We start from the raw sequence: 18,957 nt of genomic DNA, 5'->3' as shown, positions 1-18,957 counted from the left end.
CCAGTGATGTTGCCCAAGTGCTTTCACATCTGGCCTCTGCTGCCCCCTGGGTGGCATTTTTATCTACGTGTGTTAAAGCAGCTTGTGCCAGACACACAAAGGTTAACAGGGCTCGGATAACACAGCTTAATGGGGTCAAATCAAGCTGATTCATGATCACTATGGAGAAGAATATTCTCCTGGGGGAAATACTTGTACTGAAAAATCCCATAAACCAAACCACTTGTTTATCTGTCATTCCCACAGAGATAGTAATGGAATTACTCTCGTAATTATCTTCATTAGTGTCAGGCATTATCTACAATTCATTCCTCTGCTCGAAGAGTATGTTTGTTTATTTGCTGATTTTTTTTCCCCTCCCCTCTCTGACTTGGCCCAGTGAAGAGTTTTGTATTTGTCAAGCAGCGTGCGGACATCTGCGCTGTGCGCCTCTGACATTCTCTCCCCTAAAGTAGAGATTGCTGCCTTTCAGATCCAGAACTCCTACGCCCACTCCCTAACATCTGCCCTTCATTACTTGGTTCCCGTGCGACCACGACGACAGATTGTCTATCCTCTGGAAAAGCTTGGCATAAACGCTCCATCAAAGGAGGTCTCCAAGGATCAGGTGGGTAGCAGGGCGGCAGGCAGGGAGGCACGGTGCCAGCTCCCGCGGGCTTGGCAGATGGGGTGGCAGCCCTGTCTTCACCGAGCAGGCTGCTTCTTAGTTACAGGGAACCTGGCGCTCATACCCTTACAGGCGGCGCCCTGCGAGGGCTCCCCGCAGCTTTGCCCTCAAGTGGTTATTTCACCATAAGCCTAAAACAGTAGCCACATCCTCCTTCAGAGGATTCAGCAGGGACACCCTGTGTGTTGTTGCTGGTCCTTAGACAAATGAGTGGCCTAGAGCCATCCGCATCCCCCAGCATATTTTATCTTCGTTCCCTGTCCTCAGAAGAATCCCCCTTTCAATTGATTGTTTGCTTTTAAGTCAGTCAGTGGTCTTCTTGCCATTAGGACAAAGCTGCCAGAGATATGTCATGTTGGAGGTGTTTAGTCTTAAGTTGGTGTTGTTTTTTTTTTTTTTGATTTTTAATACTTGCATAAAAACTCCTGTGGGATGTCAAAAAGGGTAACAGGCTTGTTTATTTTGCCCTCCTTGAGGTAAAAACTAGTCCTGGAATACCAGACAAGAAAAGGGCCTAGTACCTGCATGTCAAAGTTCATGTATGTGAAGACACAGCCAGCTTTTGTGATTGTAATTTAAATGGAAAATGGGACCAACATGTAGGCTCCCAGTGTTCTGGGTACTTTGAGTTTAAAAGCAAAATATCTTAGTGGCTAAGTTTTGCTCTTCCTAAAAGCTAAAAAAGGAGAGTAAAAGTTCAAACATTTCAAACATTAATTCCAGGAACTGTTCCTCAGAGTTGAGGGATCTCTTCACAGGGAAAGTATGAATGATGCCCCCAGCTTGGCTTCACACAGGGGTGGGGACTTCCCACTCCAGTCCAGAGGCCTCAGTTCTCTGGAACTGAGGCTGCTTCAAGTCTGGCAGGATCCTTATATTAGTAAAATAACAAAATTTGTATTTATTTTCTAACAATTACATATCTATATTTGAGGAGAGACTGAAAATGAACAGCTGTTTTGTTTTATTTATTTTTTGAAGTTTTTATTATGGAAGGTGGTAAGCAGATTCAATCATATAGAACATGTTTCCTATTCCCCACCCCCTGCCATGAGAGACCTTTCCCTTACTCTTTTTTTCAGATTTCAGTCTGTCATAGTTTTAGCAAAATTAATTCCTGGAAAAGTACCATTTAAAATGCAAAGACAGACAAAATCCAAGTTCAGTTATGTACTGTTAATTTTGCAGACATAGAATTACTCTGTCGAATTACTAGAAACTTCCACGTGCTTAGGTCTTCATAGACCAGTTCACACATGACTTCTTATTGCGAACCACAGCCTGAGGGGTGCGGAAATCTGAAGGGGCCTCCAAGTAAGCAGAGATCACACCTGAGGGGACAAGCTATGGGGTGGGGGGCGGCTCTGGGCAGGGCAAAGTCAGCAGCTGGTGAGCCTGAAGGAGTGGTTTCCAAGGAGAAAAGGGGACATCTATGTTAGGATGAGTTGGTAAGGCCGGATGGGACTTGTTCGTCAGTGTAGCCAAATAATGAGTTTTGACTGTTGGGCCTTGGTGTTTTGGTAGCTGAACCTCAGTAATTAGCATCAGGAATAAGTTAGGCATAAGGACATAGCCAAGTAAGTGAATGGGCCTTGACGGCAAGCAGGAATGTAATCTAATGGTTTAGTAAGGGAGAGGGCAGCGGGAAGGGTAGACCTGTTTACACCATGTTTGCAGTCCTGGGGCCCATTATAGAGTCCTAAAAACTCTCCATATACACAGCACCTGGAAACAGTCATTTTCTATTCTTGGCCAGTTGGTATCTTCCTTCTCCCCACTTGCTTCCCCTTCCCCCAGCATCATCTGGAAGCAAACACCATGGGCAGATTCTTCGTATTATCAGTCTATGGGCATGGTCTTAGTGTCAGGGTCCACTGTGCTCTGAAGGTGAGATATACAGGCGCCCACCAGGAGGACCAGGGCCCTCTTGCATTGGGACATCCTGGAATGGGTCAGAGAAAGCAGCTGTATGCTGTATCTGTCTCAGAAACAGCTTCCATAATTCTGATTAGAAGCGTGTGTGTGTGTGTGTGTGTGTGTGTGTGTGTGTGTGTGTTTGTATGTGATCTCACCAGATGATGCTTTGCAGTGTATGAACCAGATCCGGTAAAGATGACCGATATCATACCTTTGCAACTGTTGCCTACATGCCTTCACGCAGACAGGGCTGGGCCTTTTGTGTTATTGGGGCTCCTGTGACTTCAGCCAGCACTTTCATGGAATGAGCGGGGGTGTTCAAGTTGTCGGGGAGGCATGCAGAGCTGTTGCATAGAGCATGAACATATTGTTCCAAGCATGCAAGATGCTCCTGCCTGTCCTCTGCCTGCCTCTGGGAACCTCTGGAACTGAGCCATGTTGAGATGAGCTGTAGCTCCAGGTGGAAAGAAAACATTTTGTTTCATTAAAAATGATTCTAGCATTACTTCTGAGGTTGGCGTGATTTGAAATCATTGCTTACATGTAATAACCTTTTCCCTGCTCATGTCAGAATGTGTGACTCCTTCTTCTTCTAGAGCCCTGGCACATCTTGAGACACAAGGGAGACCGATAGTATAAACCTGGGTTCCAGGAAGAAAAACCCTCAATGGGCCGGTGAGAAAAACAATAATGCAGATGTTTGCCTGTTGCACAGTCCTGGTCCTGTGGTATCTACAGCATTGGTGAATTCTGACTGTCTAGGAGCTGCATCTATCATTACTGACCACATCCAATCTTGATGTGTATTTTAGTAAACTGAAGATTTACTAAGGGGACTGGGAAAGGCGATTGGTGGCATTTACCCTGTACAGTGTATGGAGTTAGATCATCAGCTTTGCATAAAATGAAGAGCGGTGGGGTTTCAAGACCAATGAACAGTATCTGGGCTGGGGCCACAGCTCAGTGGAGGAACGCTTGTTTAGAGTGTGAAGGGTCTTCTCTTTAATCTCCAGCACTTCCTCAAACAAACACAGTAGCGACACTAAACTCGAGTAACAATTTTGAAAACATAAAGATCCTATTCAAAGGATCAGCAACATTATAACCCACATAGAATGGACCTAAGTAAATATCCAAAACTTGAGGTGCTGATTTATATCATTTAAAGTTGTTTTTCTTTTTTTCTCTTTAAAAAAACATTTTAGATGGGTTCAACATTTTAAGCAATTGTCTGAGAAAAGTTGAGCCCAATATGGTTGTTTGGAGGAATAATTTCAGTGTGGTCCAAGTACATCCCTATCTGAGAAGAGAAGTAGAATTCCTATGGCTGAACCATGCAGGGCAGACAGTCACCATTTCTCACAGAATTTCCTTTCTGCTGTAAGTCTCACATCCCTCTGCCACATGCAGCAGCTTCTCCCCCCCGCCCCCCCCCCCCGTTCCATTTCTCTCCAGCCACTTGCTTCTTATGCCTTTGACCATGCTTAGCGCATCTCCGAGTGGCCATCCCCTTGCTTTCATCTAGGAAGCCAATCTTCAAGGAGACAGATCACTCTAGGCATGAGGAATGGGATAGACCGCGTTTCATCTCAGTGGGTTGCCAATTTGAATCTGGCACAAGGCAGCAGTGACTGAGATTCATCTCTGCATGGGTAGAGCAGTGTGCCCTCCTCTCCCCACCCTGAGGCCACGGAACTTCTGCCTGCTTTGGGTATGCACCTTCCCAGGCGCTTCTCTGAATGGATAGCTCACTTCAGAGCAGTCCATAGGAAAGCACCGAATGCATTCATTCCCTCACACCTTCTAGAAGCTGGTTCCCAAGAGTCACAATAATATCTCTCCAGTTGAGCAGTAGGAATTCATGGAGAAGAGAGAAGGTGTTTCCTGGTCAAGATCATAATCTGCATGATAGGCCTGGAAGATTCCCATCCAGTTCAAATGCGCCATCTTGGTCTATGCACCTATGTTCTGAGCTATTGTCTGGGGAATCTTATTAAATAGCTCACCATCATGCACACTGTGATCCTGAGAAATACTCTGGATTTGCCCGAATTCTTTGTGCAGACAAACTAAAGATTGGAGTGAGTTGCCTTTCTCTTACTTAGGAGATCTGTGGAGAAGCATTTTTCTTTCCTGCCTGCACCCTAGAGGGATTTTGAGTTGACTCTGTACTGTCACTACTCTTGGGGAAGCTGTCAGTAGACTTACAGTTTACATTACAGTATATTCATTTTCTGTTTAATTTATTTCTTTTATGTGTTTGGGTATTTTGCCTGCATGTAAGTCTATGCACCATATGCATGCAGTGCCTACGGAGACCAGAAAAGAGCGCTGGATCCCCTGGAGCTGGAGTTACAAACAGTTGTGAGCCTTCACGTGGGTGCTGGGGGAACTGAGTCCAGGCCCTCTGTCAGATCCATCTCCCCTGCCCCTTACTTAGAGTAATAGAGGTAGATGGGGGAGGGGGAGGATAGTCAAAGCGAGGACTCAATTCAGGATTGAACCTATGTCTGTAGAATTCCTGTGGTATTTGTACTTCCTGTCCCAGGTCCTGCTTCCTCTTGGGGTATTTAAGTAGCAATGATTTATAATGATAAACTCCAGAATTCACTATCTTTATTATTCACCAAACTTTTTAATAGTCTATTCTAACTATTTTTTCTTCACCTTGATTTATGGTGGTCTTAGAATGGATGTATGATATCTTTCCCTTCCTGAGAAATCATACTTTCACAGCGATCAGCTCTAATGTTATTGACAGTCTGATGAAATCCAGACTAACTTCTTTGGAGGCCTCCATTTGGATTCTCTGTGTTTGTTTTCTCCACATCTCTCTTTGTCCTTCTACAAGGAAAATTGGCAGTGTTTCTAAGCTCCCCACCCCCACCCCCAGAGCTAAATATTGGCCCGCCCTTTCCCGGTATGTGATCTCAAGAAGATGTCACTAGCTGGCATTCAGTTACCCTTTGAATTGCCCCTTTTCATCCGGGCTGTTCTTCCCCAGTCCAGCTATAATTACCATCTGATGGACGGTTACTGGATCCCGTTGCACGTGGGCATCTGCTGCCTTGGGAAATTGCGTTATTCTCCCAGCACCTGCTAGGTTCTCCCCAGCGTCATTGTTTCCCAGGCCCTTCCTTAAACCTGGTAATGTTCACTGACAGTAGTCAGCCTTCCCTTGGTTGTAGTTGTGGTTGAAGTGTCTTGTGTGGTTTTTAAAAACAAATCAAAACCCACAGTTCTCTGGACTCTCCTCGAAAGATGATTCTAAAATCGTAAACTCAGCTTCATCCATGTACTGTTAATGCCACCATGAGGAGATTTCCTTGGCATGAAATTCACCCCTCAGTCACTACCAGGGTCTGGTTTGCTTTTTGAACCCAGTTCTCAGCCATTCCCTACATGTTCATGCTACCCCTGGGCAGCAAAGTTCCTTCAAATGGTAGTGAACCTCTTCCCTCTGATTTGCAAAGAAATTTGTATAAACTCCTCAATGGGCTCCCTCTTTTCCTCAAATAATATACCGTCCATGTCATTTTCCCCAATTCCCTGACACTACCTCATTAAATATAGTATGTTGCTTGTATGCCAGTGTCAGGATGGCTTGTGAACCGGCAGTTTGTCCTCGTGACTGTCACCAATCTTTTCTCTTATAAAGTGATAGCAGCCATCATTCTGTGGCTACTGTTTACTGAGCTGTGGCTGAAAGCTTTGTATGAACTATGTTATATAACTGTCCATTCAGCACTTACTGTTGTGACCCTCTTCCCCACAGAAGGGTGTGTGTGTGTGTCACAGTGGGGTCTCTTGTTCAGTCCTTCCAACTAGGCAGTTGCTTGACCCAACTCTCACTCTTAGTCGTGACTTGTAGACTTTATCAACTAATGTCTAAATCCAATGTCATGGCCCTTCTGGGAAATGGCACCCAGAGAAGGCTGACAGCTTGACACTGTTTTTTTATTTCCCTGACTTCTTTGACACCATCCACTTCACCAAAACATAACAAACTTCACTCCCCACCCCCACCAGAGAGCGTCTGCTCTTAGTGTCAACCCTGCACCAGCCTGACTCTGCCTGAGTGAGGCTCGGAGAGGCAGACATCTGGTACAGGTTGCCGTGCTAGGTCTGTTTTGAGACACCCATAGATTGAGGGTGTCTCTAATTCTCTGTGTTGTATCAGCATGTTGTTATAAGCCTTTCAGAATTATGGTGGCAGCTGCCATGAAAGGAGAAAAATATGATCCCATATGGTGGTTATATTATAAACGCCTCAAGATTTAGCTTTATATTGAATGGGGGCTCAACAGCGTTCTTTGCCTATCATAGGAGTGCCTGGTGCTTTCCTTGGGGAGCTGGCAGCACAACTGGCAAATTCTGGGTGATATTTAGGAGTTGGGATGTGAGATGATAGAAAAGTGATGAGAATAGATTGTGAAATTGACTTCAGTGTCTCAGTAGCATCTTCTATGAATGCCAAATCTCATCCTCACTCTGTAGAATAAATGGTGCAAGACAATGTCCCTCTAACAAAACTTTACTATGACATAAATAGTAATAAGTTCAAGAAAGTAGATCTGTACACACACACACACACACACACACACACACACACACACACATGTCTTGGTAACTTTCCCAGTTGCTATGATAAAATACTGTGACAAAGACAACTTAGGAAGGGTTTTTTGTTTTGTTTTTTGTTTTTGTTTTGTTTTGTCTTTTTTTCTTTTTTGTTATTTTGGTCACAGTTCCTTCATGGTGGGGAAGTCACAGCCCAAGGAACTGTAGGCAGCTTCATTTGCAGACAAGAAACAAGAGTAATAACTGCTTGTGTTCAACTTATTTTCTCCTTTTTATTCAGTCCAGGATCCCAGCCAAGGGAATGGTGGCGCCCAGAGTGAGTAGATCTCCCCATTTCCATTAAGCTAACCAGGAAAGTCCCCCACGGCCGTGTCTAGAGTCCATCTCCCACACTGATAACTGAGACCAATCATCATTAATACTGTAAAGCCACAGTTTTGTGGCTTAGTAAACTCACGGAGTGATGAAACCACCCCTACTGCCTACATTTTTAGTATTTTCTCTCTTACCCTTGCTTCCTACTCTGAGACTTTGACAACCACAGGTCTACTTGGTCTTGAACTTGCCTAATCTGGACACTTCATACAACATGTAGTATTTTGTAAGCACCTTCTTTCACTTAGCCTATTCTCAGAGTGTAGCCATGTGGTGGCGTTTGTCTGTGCTTTATTCTTTTTATTGATAAATATTATATTGTGTGGGCAATGACACAGTCTATTTAATCTCCCATTGTAAATTTGAATTGTGCTCACCTTTTGGCTATTGTGAATAATTATGCTATGAAAATCTCTCTCTCTCTCTCTCTCTCTCTCTCTCTCTCTCTCTGTGTGTGTGTGTGTGTGTGTGTGTGTTTGTGTGTGTGTTTCCATTTCTTTTGACTGTATATTCTAGAAGTGGAATTGCTGGGTCTTCCCAGAGAAGCATAGATATTGTTAAATACAGTTTCTCCTGCTTTTACATGTCCTGCTCAGTCAGACATGGGCTTCTTTTGGTCCTGAAGCAGTGTTTAGGGGAGATGGGGCTGCAGATGCTCATCTGAAGCGGAGGGAGATAGAGGTGACCTCTGCCTTGACGTTGCCTGTGAGTCCTTTGTTCCAGTCCATCTCCAGTGGTGGTGTTGTCTCTTAAAAAGAGTTGCTAAGTTTCACAACAGGACCCTCCACCCCTATCCTGAAGGCTTTCCTGGGTATTGGTTGGGTTCTTGTCACAACCCCTGCTATGTGGGAGAGAGCATCCTGCTTCCCACAGAGCCATCATGAGTAACACAGAGATTCCAGAAGTCCCCGGCTACTACCACATCAGGCTGTTTGCCACAGAGCAATGGAAGGTAGCTGCTGAGAGAGGCTCCAATGGTTCCAGGCTCCCAGGCTGGAGCTGGTCTTCATGGCCCAGTAGCTTCTTTAGAATTTGCCTTTGGGGAAGAAAAGGTTGGCAGTGCTTACAGGTGGCTTGACTCTGGTATTTTACAATACTTGGTCCAGTCAAATGACAGCTGCAGGTGCTGACTAGAGACATTATATATCCCTCCTTGATTAAAAATAGAATATCACGACAAAGTCAGCCCAGATTTATGGTAGGAAAAAATTAGACAAAGTCAGCACTATATTCACCCATTCTATAGACGGGTAGATATTGTGTCATGTAGGGGCTGTGGAGATGGGTCAGTCAGTAAAGTGCTTGCTTGCAAGCATGAGGACCTAAGTTCAGTCCTCAGAGCCCCCACAGAAAGCCAGGTGTGGTGGTGTGTGCTTGTAATCCCAACACTAGGGAGGTAGAGACAGATTTCTGGGGGCTTGCTGGCCAGGGAGTCTGGCCTAATTGTTGAGTTCCAGGTTCCAGTGGGAACACAAAACAAAACAAGGTGAAATGGTGCCAGAGGATTAACACCTGAGGGTCACACGTGACTTCCACATGCACACATGCTCCTGCTCCCCCATCATGAGCCATTGTAAATGTGCAACATCCACCCACCACCACTGTGTGTGTGTGCACATGTGTGCGTGTGTGTGTGTGTATGTCTGGTTAGATCATTTTCAATGAAAAACGCCCCAGTTGAGTGTGGTGTCTCGCTCGGTTCTTTGAAACCTGCCCTCCTCTTCAAGCTGTTATCGCTGTGTTCCTGTGCTACCTCGTACTCTGATACAGCTAGGCGGTCCTCCGTTGGTGGGAACTGATGAAGGAACACTGCTTCTTCCACAGGACTCCATGCATCTATGAGGTTATCTCCCCCTCACACAAGTTTGAGCAGGAAGCCTGAGGTGACAGGAGGTGGGGAACGAGGCGAGGAGCTCTCAGGACTGTGGGAGCCATCACAAGGCCACCTGCTCTTGTTTCTCTTGACTGTGTGTCCACTCACTGTCCGTGACTTTGCTGGTCAGTCTTAGCTCATTAAAGCTCCGTGGGCCACTCCAGCTCACAACACATGATTGTAATCCTATAAAACGTCCAATTTTGTCTTATGTAATGACAGAAACTCGATTTCCATGCAAAGGTCAGCCAGCCTCCCTGCCTTGCGGCTGAAGCCAGAGACCAAGGAGGCTCCTCTATTTTACCCGGCCCCTCCCACGTTAACACTTAACTGGCAGTTTTATTCTTATTGTTTTTAAAAGCCTGTCAGTTTCTTCCTCTTTAGGAATTTAGGAATATTTCTGACTTCTCTGAAAATGGTGCCGGGAGAGGGAGGAACTTGGAGACCTCCAAGACTAGCCTCCACGTGTCCTGCCCCAGTGCAGTCCCGACTGCGTGGGTAGGACTCCTCTCCCCCTGAGGTTCTCGTGGTGTTTCTTCGGAGACCCCTCCAGGACTAGGACCAACATACATGTATTCCTAGGCAGTTAATTGGCGGCTAAGCCATCTCTGCTCCTTGATGTGGTGTTGCCATTAAGGACCTAGGCCAAGGCTCATCCTTCTGGGGACTGGGAGATTCCACCAGTACAGGCTGCAGGCTGGCCTATCACACCCTTCTCTTGGAGTTTTCACTACAGGGTCCATAGGTGAAGCTTCTGTGATTTGAGGCTAAGACAGGGCCATCCCACCTCTTCTCTATATGATGGAGGCGGGGCTCTCCGGACATAGAGCAAGGCAGTATTAAAGGAACTCTCCAGAAGGTCACCAGAAGATTTTATATCTTTCCTATGACACATATATGTGTGTGTATTTATATACATATATTTATTGTGTATGTATGTGTGAGTATATGTCACATGTGTGCACATGCCTGCAAAGGCTAAACGAGGGCATTGGCATCTCTGGAACAGGATTTAGGGGCAGTTGTGAGCCATCTGATGTAGGCACTACCATCTCAAGCCTCTTGAGAGTAGCAAGTGCTCCTAACTGCTGAGGTTTGCCTCCAGCACCCCTCCTCTGACAGTGTTACGTTGAGTGAGAGCTTTAAATGCCATTTGGTTTGTACATTAGACTCCTCATTTTTTCCTGGATTTTTTTTTTTTTAAATTGGGGCCGTGTCCCACACTATGGATAAATCTAGCCTAGATCTTACTATGTAACCCACACTGGCTTCAAAGTCATGGCAATCCTCCTGCTTCAGCTTCCTTTCCTCCTCCCAACTATTGTAACTACTACATTCTCTGTCACTCAGAGCCTCATGTGTTTGTCAGGTTCTTACCACGGAACCACCCTCTCAGCCCTGATTCTGGTTTGGGTGGAAGGGCGGTTCTGAGGAATGAGCCACTGTGTTGAAGCTTCAGTGGCCCGAGTTGACATCTCTGTGATGCTATACTGACACAAGGACCCATGGCTCATCATCATGAGCAGTTCCCTTACATTGGCCATTGAAGCTTTTAATTCATATTTTCATCAACAGTGTTACTATGTCCGTCTTCATTGCCTTAGAGCACATTTGGGAGGATTTCTTTTGAGTCAGTTGCAGGAAATGATATTAATAGATCAAAGGTGAAGCTACCATCTTTTAAATGAAAAATCATTTGGGGATTGAAAATGAGAACTTGAAATTCCTGACTTTGAAGGAGCATTCCCCTTGCTGGTGTGATGCTGTCTCTGAGTAGACGGTCACTGCACGGACAATGCTGCCTTGTGATGTCAGACCGAGATTTGCGGGGCAGGTGGAAATCATGGATAGTCTTCCACCTTCCCATTTTCTTCTAACTCAGCAGCCCCCAGGGGGCTGACCCGCTCAATAGCAAATGATTTTATGTCCGTAGGCACATCTATTTGAAAGTACAATACATCTCCCTTTTAGGATCTCATGGAAATAATTTTGCATGGTATAACTTGTTAATAAATTCTACTGGAAAAAAGGAGGGGCGTATAAAGGCACAGGAAAAAGCACCCCAGAAGCTGTGCAGGCTTATGGTCGAATTGAGCTCATGTGGATCAGAAGGCTTCTGCAGCTCAGTGGTTTCCATGAAATCAGCCCAAGGGCACACATTATCATTACTGACACGCTCGACAAATCTTGAGGGAGGATAGTACCTGAGCATCACAGGCAGAAGCTTAAATGGGCCTTGGGAAGGGGCGTCAGACATAGTCTCCAGCCCAGGGCAACCTCTAAGGTCCTGGCTCACATTCCACTAGGTGTCTCCTCAACACAGAGAGCTTAAAGCTCTCGGTGTTCAAGTCTCGAGCTGCCACCATTCTCCAGAACATTAATCATTCCTCAGACCATTTTCCTCAAGATGACAGATGCCATGATTGTTACTCTAACCTCCCCAAGGAAGAAGAAATCAGAAGGGATCACGTGAAACAGGGCTGGGGGAACAGAATAAACACGTTATGGAAATAACATGGGAGTCATAAAAGGTTTTTATTGCTACTTGTTGGACTATTGAACACGACTTGGCCATAGCACAGCAGACATGAGCCACACCCATTCAAGTGAAACTTGGGGTCATAAACTTAAATCGTACACTCTGCCATTGCTCCTACTTCCTGGGCTGCTTGATCCCTGCTCTGTGTCATTAACATTATCACCATGGTAGCCATTGAGTGTTTAGCCAGAAGGAGCTGCTTCCCAGAAGCATGCAACAGACAGCACCCTCTGGTCACCTTAGCAAAGTTCTACTCACCAAACCTACCCTCATTTCCATCACTACTCACTGGTCCCCAGGCTGGTGATTTCACGGAGCCAGAATGAATTGTTACTTTCAAAATGGAATCAGGCATTTTCTGTGATGAATCACCAATGGTCAGGTAGTAAATGCAGAATTATATTCTATAGATGAATAATTGTTTCCTAGACAGGCAGGACCAATCCCCATACACTGAGTGTTTGGGTACTCTTGTTAGTAAAACTAAGGTTATGTGCCCACCCCACCCCTTCTGTGACTTCAGTGACTCATCACTCTTATAGTGTCGTCAAGAATATGGGCAGAACAGAGACAGACACATGTCCCTGATGTTTCCCATTGCCTTCTCTAACGCAGGCAACTGTCTTCTCAGCACATGGAGTACCTCCCATGATCTGTGGGTTCTGCTCTATGATGACTGTGTGCTGCCTGATACCCAAGAGGCTTGAACACTTTCTAAACAGAGCACTCTCTAAGCCGGTAGAGATCCTGGTCCCCCCAAACATGAAGAGATAGAACTCCACGAGACAAAATTGCCCTGTCTTCTCTTTCCTTAATGGCTTATCTCTTAGAGCCTACTCCTTGTATCCCAAATTCCAAAAGAGACTCGGACCCCTGTAGCATCATAGGCTCCCTGGGAGTTGTGCGTTTTTTTTCTGTCTGTCTCTCTCAACGTGCAAAGGACAGTCACACCCAGACTTGGCCCTCAAGGAGTGTTTGCATCCTTCCTGTGAAGCGCATCTCCATGCCATCTGCCCAGAGAGTAGTGGGTGGAATTCTGTGACTGCTCCTGCCACCCTCATTCAAACTCTCCCCAAGCCAGGTTGCTCTACCAGAAGTCATCCAGGTCTGTCTCTCCCTAAGCCTCCATGGTCTGTTTTTTGTCCTCGACTCCGATCCACACACTCTACTTTGTACCTGCCCTTCATGTCAGAGGGAAACCTGGGCCACCTGGCATCCTCAGCTCACTTAGACCGGAGTCCCACATGCCCTCGCTGGACAGACTCTTTTGCCCACACAGTGGTCCAGCTAGGAGGCCTAGAATTGGAAAATTCATTGATGTCCTTTATTCTGTCACTGTTCGTTGGGTGCTGACTGAATGGTGGGCCCTGCCCTGTGCACTGATGATGCAACACTAAGAACCTAGCAAATCCGTGCCACTCAGAGTATGTTTCCAGTGGGGGAAGCGAGCAGGAAACCAGCAGACATATGTTTGTTCATACAGCATGTCAGGAACACCAGGTGCATCAAGAAAAAAGCCAAGGGAAGTGGGGGCAGGTAAACTATCTCTGTAGTGTACTGTATGGTGAAGCCCCCACCCAAATCCTAACATTCAGGAAGGTGAGACAAGAGGATTACTACTTCAAATCCAGCCTGTGCTACATAGGAATGTTCTGTTCCCAACAAACAAGCAAACAAACAAAACAACAAACAAAAACCTCACCCCCACCCCCGCACCTCTGCTCATCATCACTTCAAAAGAGCCTGCATCCTTGGGGCAGACATAGGGGTGGTAGCTTGAAGGAACAGATGCAGTCCTTCGCTGGCCCCTCGTGTGGTCACATTTCTACACACCCCATAAGTGCAGCATCAATGCTGCATGAGTAATTTTAAAAGAACTTCATTCACAAAACCCACTAGATGCAGTAATTCCAATGCATCACCTTCTCCATGTGTTTTTGTCTGTCTGTGAGGTGCGTTTGTGTGTGTACCTGAATGAGAAAATGCATGTGCATATGTGTATGCATGCATTGGAAGCCAGAGAGATCTACATTATCTTCATCAATTTCCCCTCACCTTATTATTTTTGTTTATTTTCATGTATATGGGTAGGTTTTTTTTTTTTCTGAGTGTATGTCTGTATGCCATGTGTATATCTGATGTCCACAGAGGCCAGAAGAAAGCATCAGATTTCCTGGGACTGAAGTTATATGCAATTGTGAGCTCTATATGGATCCTGGGAATTGAACCTGTGTCCTCTGGAAGAACAGCTAGTACTTTTAACCTCTAACCCCTCTACCTTATTATTGTGGTAAAGCCTCTTACTGAACCTGGAGCTTGCCAGTTCAGCCAGACTATCTCTGTCACAGCCCTGGGATTACAGGTACCCTCTGCCTTGGCTGGCTTTGTAGGTAGGTTCTAGTGATACAAACTCAGGTCCTCATGTTTGTATAATATGCATTTTACCCACTGAGCTATCTCCAAGTCCCTCTAATACATTCTTAAAGCAAACCCCACTATCTTTCCAACCCTCCATGGCTTGCTCAAGGTATAGCTAGTCCTATATAAATATATAGATAAGATCATAAGACCTCTCAAAAATACAACTTATTTTTTTTAACAGTAGGCAGGGGTGGGTTAAGCCAGTGGGCTCAGATAAGAATTTAAATTTTCAGGTGTCCAGATACTTGGAAAAGCACAAATATCTTATCTCCATGGCAATTGGCTGCCCAGGAATTCCTAGGGAGGATATTGTATCTGCTGAAGAAAAGAAAATTGACAAAGTAACTGCCATTTTGAAGGCTCTACTTGACAGATGTGCAGAGTATAGAAATCTATGTATTATTGAATAATTCTTTTTAATATGCCTAAGAAAAAGCAATTTGTAAACCTGTTTACATTGTCACCATCTGGGTGCATTCTGTCACCCATCTGTTTCCTGCAATTATGTAATTATCAATATAAGGAAAGAATAGGTGATATAATTAACAAGAAAAACTGGTCCACACTGGAGAGAAAGAATGGCATGCATCTGCTGAACGGCTTTTTGTTTCTTGTTCTTCATTGTTAACTGTTCTCCCCCGCCCAGCACCCTTCAGGAGAGTTGTTTTTGCCATGGCGTGTGATTCATTCTCTCTCTATCTCTCTCTCTCTCTCTCTCTCTCTCTCTCTCACACACACACACACACACACACACACACACACACACACACACACTTATGCAGAAAGCAGATTTTAAAAGTACTTAGGGAGCCAGTACCATTGTGAAGGACTCGTCAGAAGCCTCCTTGGTGCCATGTGTGATTCTTCCCCACTGGGACAGACCTGATAGTCATTTCCAGAAACTATAGCATGAACAGCTAGAGGTCTAGAAAAGTTGTAAATTAATTAGTGGCAGATGGGAGGGAAGGGTGAGTGTGTGGCCTCTCATGGAACATTTGTTAGAAAACAGCTTTGGAAAAAAAAATTCCCATACTTAATGCCTTTGTTTCAATGGCAAGGCTTAAGCAGTATATGCCATTCTAAAATAGGCCAGAGAGTCCCAGTGGACCGAGTTAACGTCTACATAATGCCTCTAAAGTTCACCCTTGAAGAAGTTTCTTTGTGTCAGGCAGACTTGCGGGTACATGCATAGAACTCAGACCACTTGGCTGCACAGAGAAGACCTCCTCCCTCAGTACCAAAGACAGTTGTAGCGGGATAGGAGCCACCCAACTCTAAATATCTTCTTCATGGCTTCAGAGCAGCAGTAGATGGGTAGGTAGGTGTATTCATGAGAGAGCATATTCATCTCCCCATTCCTGTGATTCCCACCCTGACTCCAGCCCAACATAAGATGGACACTCCTTATAGAGGCTGCCCAACAGCGCAAGAAGCCAGCGTTGCAGATGCATGGTCTTGGCCAGATCTTGGATTCCAACCCCAAGACACAGAAGAGGGGACCAGGTCCTGGATCCATTTAAATGACAGTCACTATTCAAGGCGCAGCCAGGAATTCTCAAATTTCCCTCCGCTGATTTGAAATTCATTCAGGAACAGGACTCAGACCCAAATTTCCTGCTGGGTTTCCCAGAGCATCTTTCCAGACTTCCTCCTGGGCTGGGGAGGAGTCTACCTTTGGGGGTGTTTCTACCTTCTCCCTTTGTCTGGTGCACGTCTGATGGGTGATGAGAAAAATGAGAGGAAAATCCATGAGGTGCAGTGTTGGTGAAGGGAGGCCGCTTGTTGTTGCTCTAGCTTCTTATTGGTCAACTCTTACATTGCAGTTCCCTTTAAAATTTTACAGGCTCTTAAAGTAAACATCAGCCTTTACAAGACAGGATAGGGGTCTCCTATGAAGTCATGTCTTTATTTGAACCCAGGACTGTCTGTCCATCTGTCTCCTATCTATCTTTTTGCTGCCAGGCAATCACACTCACAGGAGGGCTTACCCTATGGCTTCTTTCTAGGGGACAATTTTCCACGTTGAGAATGGGCTAAGATTTCCTTCTAGAGCCCCGTCTTCAGTGTGACCTTGGATAGCACAATCTGCAGCCACCCTTTGCCAGCCAAAGGAAGAACTTCCCCAGGGCAGCCCTGGCTTCGCCCACCTTCCTTGTTCCACATCCAGCAAGCAAAGTTCCCACCAATGTTTCTCTTTGTTCCTTTCAATCAAACACTATTATTCTTTGCTAACTCCTCCAAAGAGGCAGTATCCACCCTCTTTGTAGCTGTGTTTTTTTTTTCATTATTAACTTAGAGCAATGGCTACCCATAAGACAAACCTATAGAAGAAAATTACTGGCATGCTTGGGGACATATTTCTAAAGGAATAGGGATGGGGGCGGATGCAGCTCGGTTACTCAAGGGGTTTTGTTGCTTTTGACTTCATATTCGTTTCCTTAATCCAAAATTAAAGTTGTTTAATTGCAACCATAACTGATGAATTCATTAAGGTTTTTTTTTTAAAGGGAGCATACATTTAATCCCCAAAGAACCTTTCTTCTGCCATTTATGGTGTTGAAAAAAAGGTTTAAACAATTACTCTTTTCCAACAAAACATTTCAGTTACAATGTTTAGTATTTAACGAAAGAGCATAAAGTAATTGTTCTCCAAGAGAAAATTATTTTAAAGAGCTACTTACATATACATAGTCACGTTCCACCTAAAAAAAAATAGAAAATTTGAAAATCCTTGTATTCTATACTGAAACATATTAAAAATCATTAACGCTTAGACTGAATGGCTTCCATTCAACCCTCAAAAGTGGCATTAATATTTCAAATGGTAACTGTTGCTCAAGATGCTATTGTGCCTGCGCAATAAATGTTTAATGATTTGGTAGTACATGCATGGCTTAAAATCCATTATTTATTGCACCTTTGCTCGCCTGGCAAAGGTGATGAGTTTAAAGCCCCAGCAGTCATGCAAACACATTTATATGAAACCAATGGCTGATAATAAATTTCCTTACTGTAAATGTCAGTGGGTTTCATGTGTTGCTGACATTACATCTTGTTTGGAAGCTGAAGGCTACACAGTTAGGGGACGCGCCAGATGGTGTCATTAGCACGAATGCTGGGACTGTTTACCACTGACATGCGTGTGAGAAATTAAAAGTGCGTGACCTATCTTTACACCAACCCAAGTGGGATGTTAGCGGTGAGCGGGTGTTAATTACGGAACACTGTATCTGCCTCCTGCCATCCACTCCAAAGGATTGCAGGGGATTGAGAAAGGAAGAAAAAAAAATGTGTTTGAGCAAAAGGAGGAGGATTCGTGTTTGACTTTGTGTTTGCAACGTGAGGCGTCCAGAAAGTCCCACCTGCCATGGCGTAGGCATTAACCCTCAAGAGCAGCCATTCGGCTCCCATCAGGACATCTCGGCACAGAGCAGCCTTTGTGCTAATTAATTATAGAACATTGTTATCACTGTTTGGTTTTGTTTTCAAAACTTTAGGTATATCAAACGCTTAACTTTGGGGGGGGGGTGTTCCACTAGTCATGCCATTGGTGGGTCTTAAATAATGTCAGAATCATCAGGAGTTAATTGAAAGAATGAGGAAACAGGTGGGAATTTTTACGGCAGTCTCTTTCGTGTTGGGGACTCCTCATTTTGTAAGAATTAGCGGTGGGACTAAGACCCTTCTCTTTCCTGATCTGATGTGAACTATCTGAACAGTTGAGTTGGCCGGGCACCTTCTGTTAAGATGAATCTCTCACTTGTGTTCCCAAGAGCCACCCCCATTTATTGTATTCCCCTCCCTTCCTGTTGAGGTTTCTGCTTAGCTGCCTGCCAAACATTCTTTTCATTTCAATTTAAAAGGAAGGTGGATTTGTCTTATTCCTCGCTCCACGTCCTTCATGTGAACCAAGAGGCAATTCCATTGATTCCGACCAAATTCCTTTGAACTTCATTTGTAGCCTTAGCGTACTCCCTAGGAGTTTTCCAGAAAAGCCCATTCTTTGAAAACACCCATTGTACATTGCCCATACAGTAGCCCCAGTGAGCCTTTTGGTATGCAAGTCACGTGAAAGAGAATCCAAACCATTGTTCGCACTGAGATGAAAGAAGAAACCCTGATTTCTTGAAACAGAATTGGAGATACAGTTGGATGTCAACAGAAACACTGAGGCTGATTGAAAAGAAACAATCACTGTGCAGAGGCACACACTAGATCTTAAACTCAGTCACGTGTGGTAGCCTGTTCACTGAGCTGGCGAGTGTGTGTTGGAACACATCCAGGAGCAAACCTAAGAAAATGCTGAAGTATAGCAAGATTCAAAACAAAACAAAACCAGCTGGGACAGCATTCGCTTCAACAGAAATTCTAAGTGAAGGAGCTGTTCTCCAGGGCTGTCATTTTCCTAGCTGATCCCCTGGGCCTGAACCCAGCAGTGCAGGGCCACTTGCCCAGCTCACCCAGCTTGCACCAGACAGCTCCTTCTTTGCAGGAATAAGAGTTTCTATTTCACTCCAGGCTCAGAGATGTGCCAAATACTGAGTGTGAAGCACACCCAGTTGGCCCTCAGCCTCCCCTCCCTCC

At 45.0% G+C, this 18,957-nt stretch overlaps 1 protein-coding gene across 1 annotated transcript in view; it reads left to right on the top strand.

Moving 5' to 3' along the window:
- The window catches only part of Cfap61 (cilia and flagella associated protein 61), a 275,906-nt gene that overhangs the window by 127,732 nt on the left and 129,217 nt on the right, over positions 1-18,957 (top strand). Inside the window, exon 16 of the mRNA XM_041670075.1 lies at positions 473-607. Within this exon, the coding sequence (XP_041526009.1) occupies positions 473-607 (135 nt within the window). The remainder of the gene's footprint in view (positions 1-472; positions 608-18,957) is intronic.

The sequence above is a fragment of the Microtus oregoni genome, unplaced genomic scaffold (assembly GCF_018167655.1).
Source record: "Microtus oregoni isolate MIOR12 unplaced genomic scaffold, Mior012 000020F_ref0000438, whole genome shotgun sequence".
NCBI lineage: Eukaryota > Metazoa > Chordata > Mammalia > Rodentia > Cricetidae > Microtus > Microtus oregoni.
Note: the sequence above shows the minus strand (reverse complement) of the source record. Positions and strands in the feature narration are given on the sequence as shown.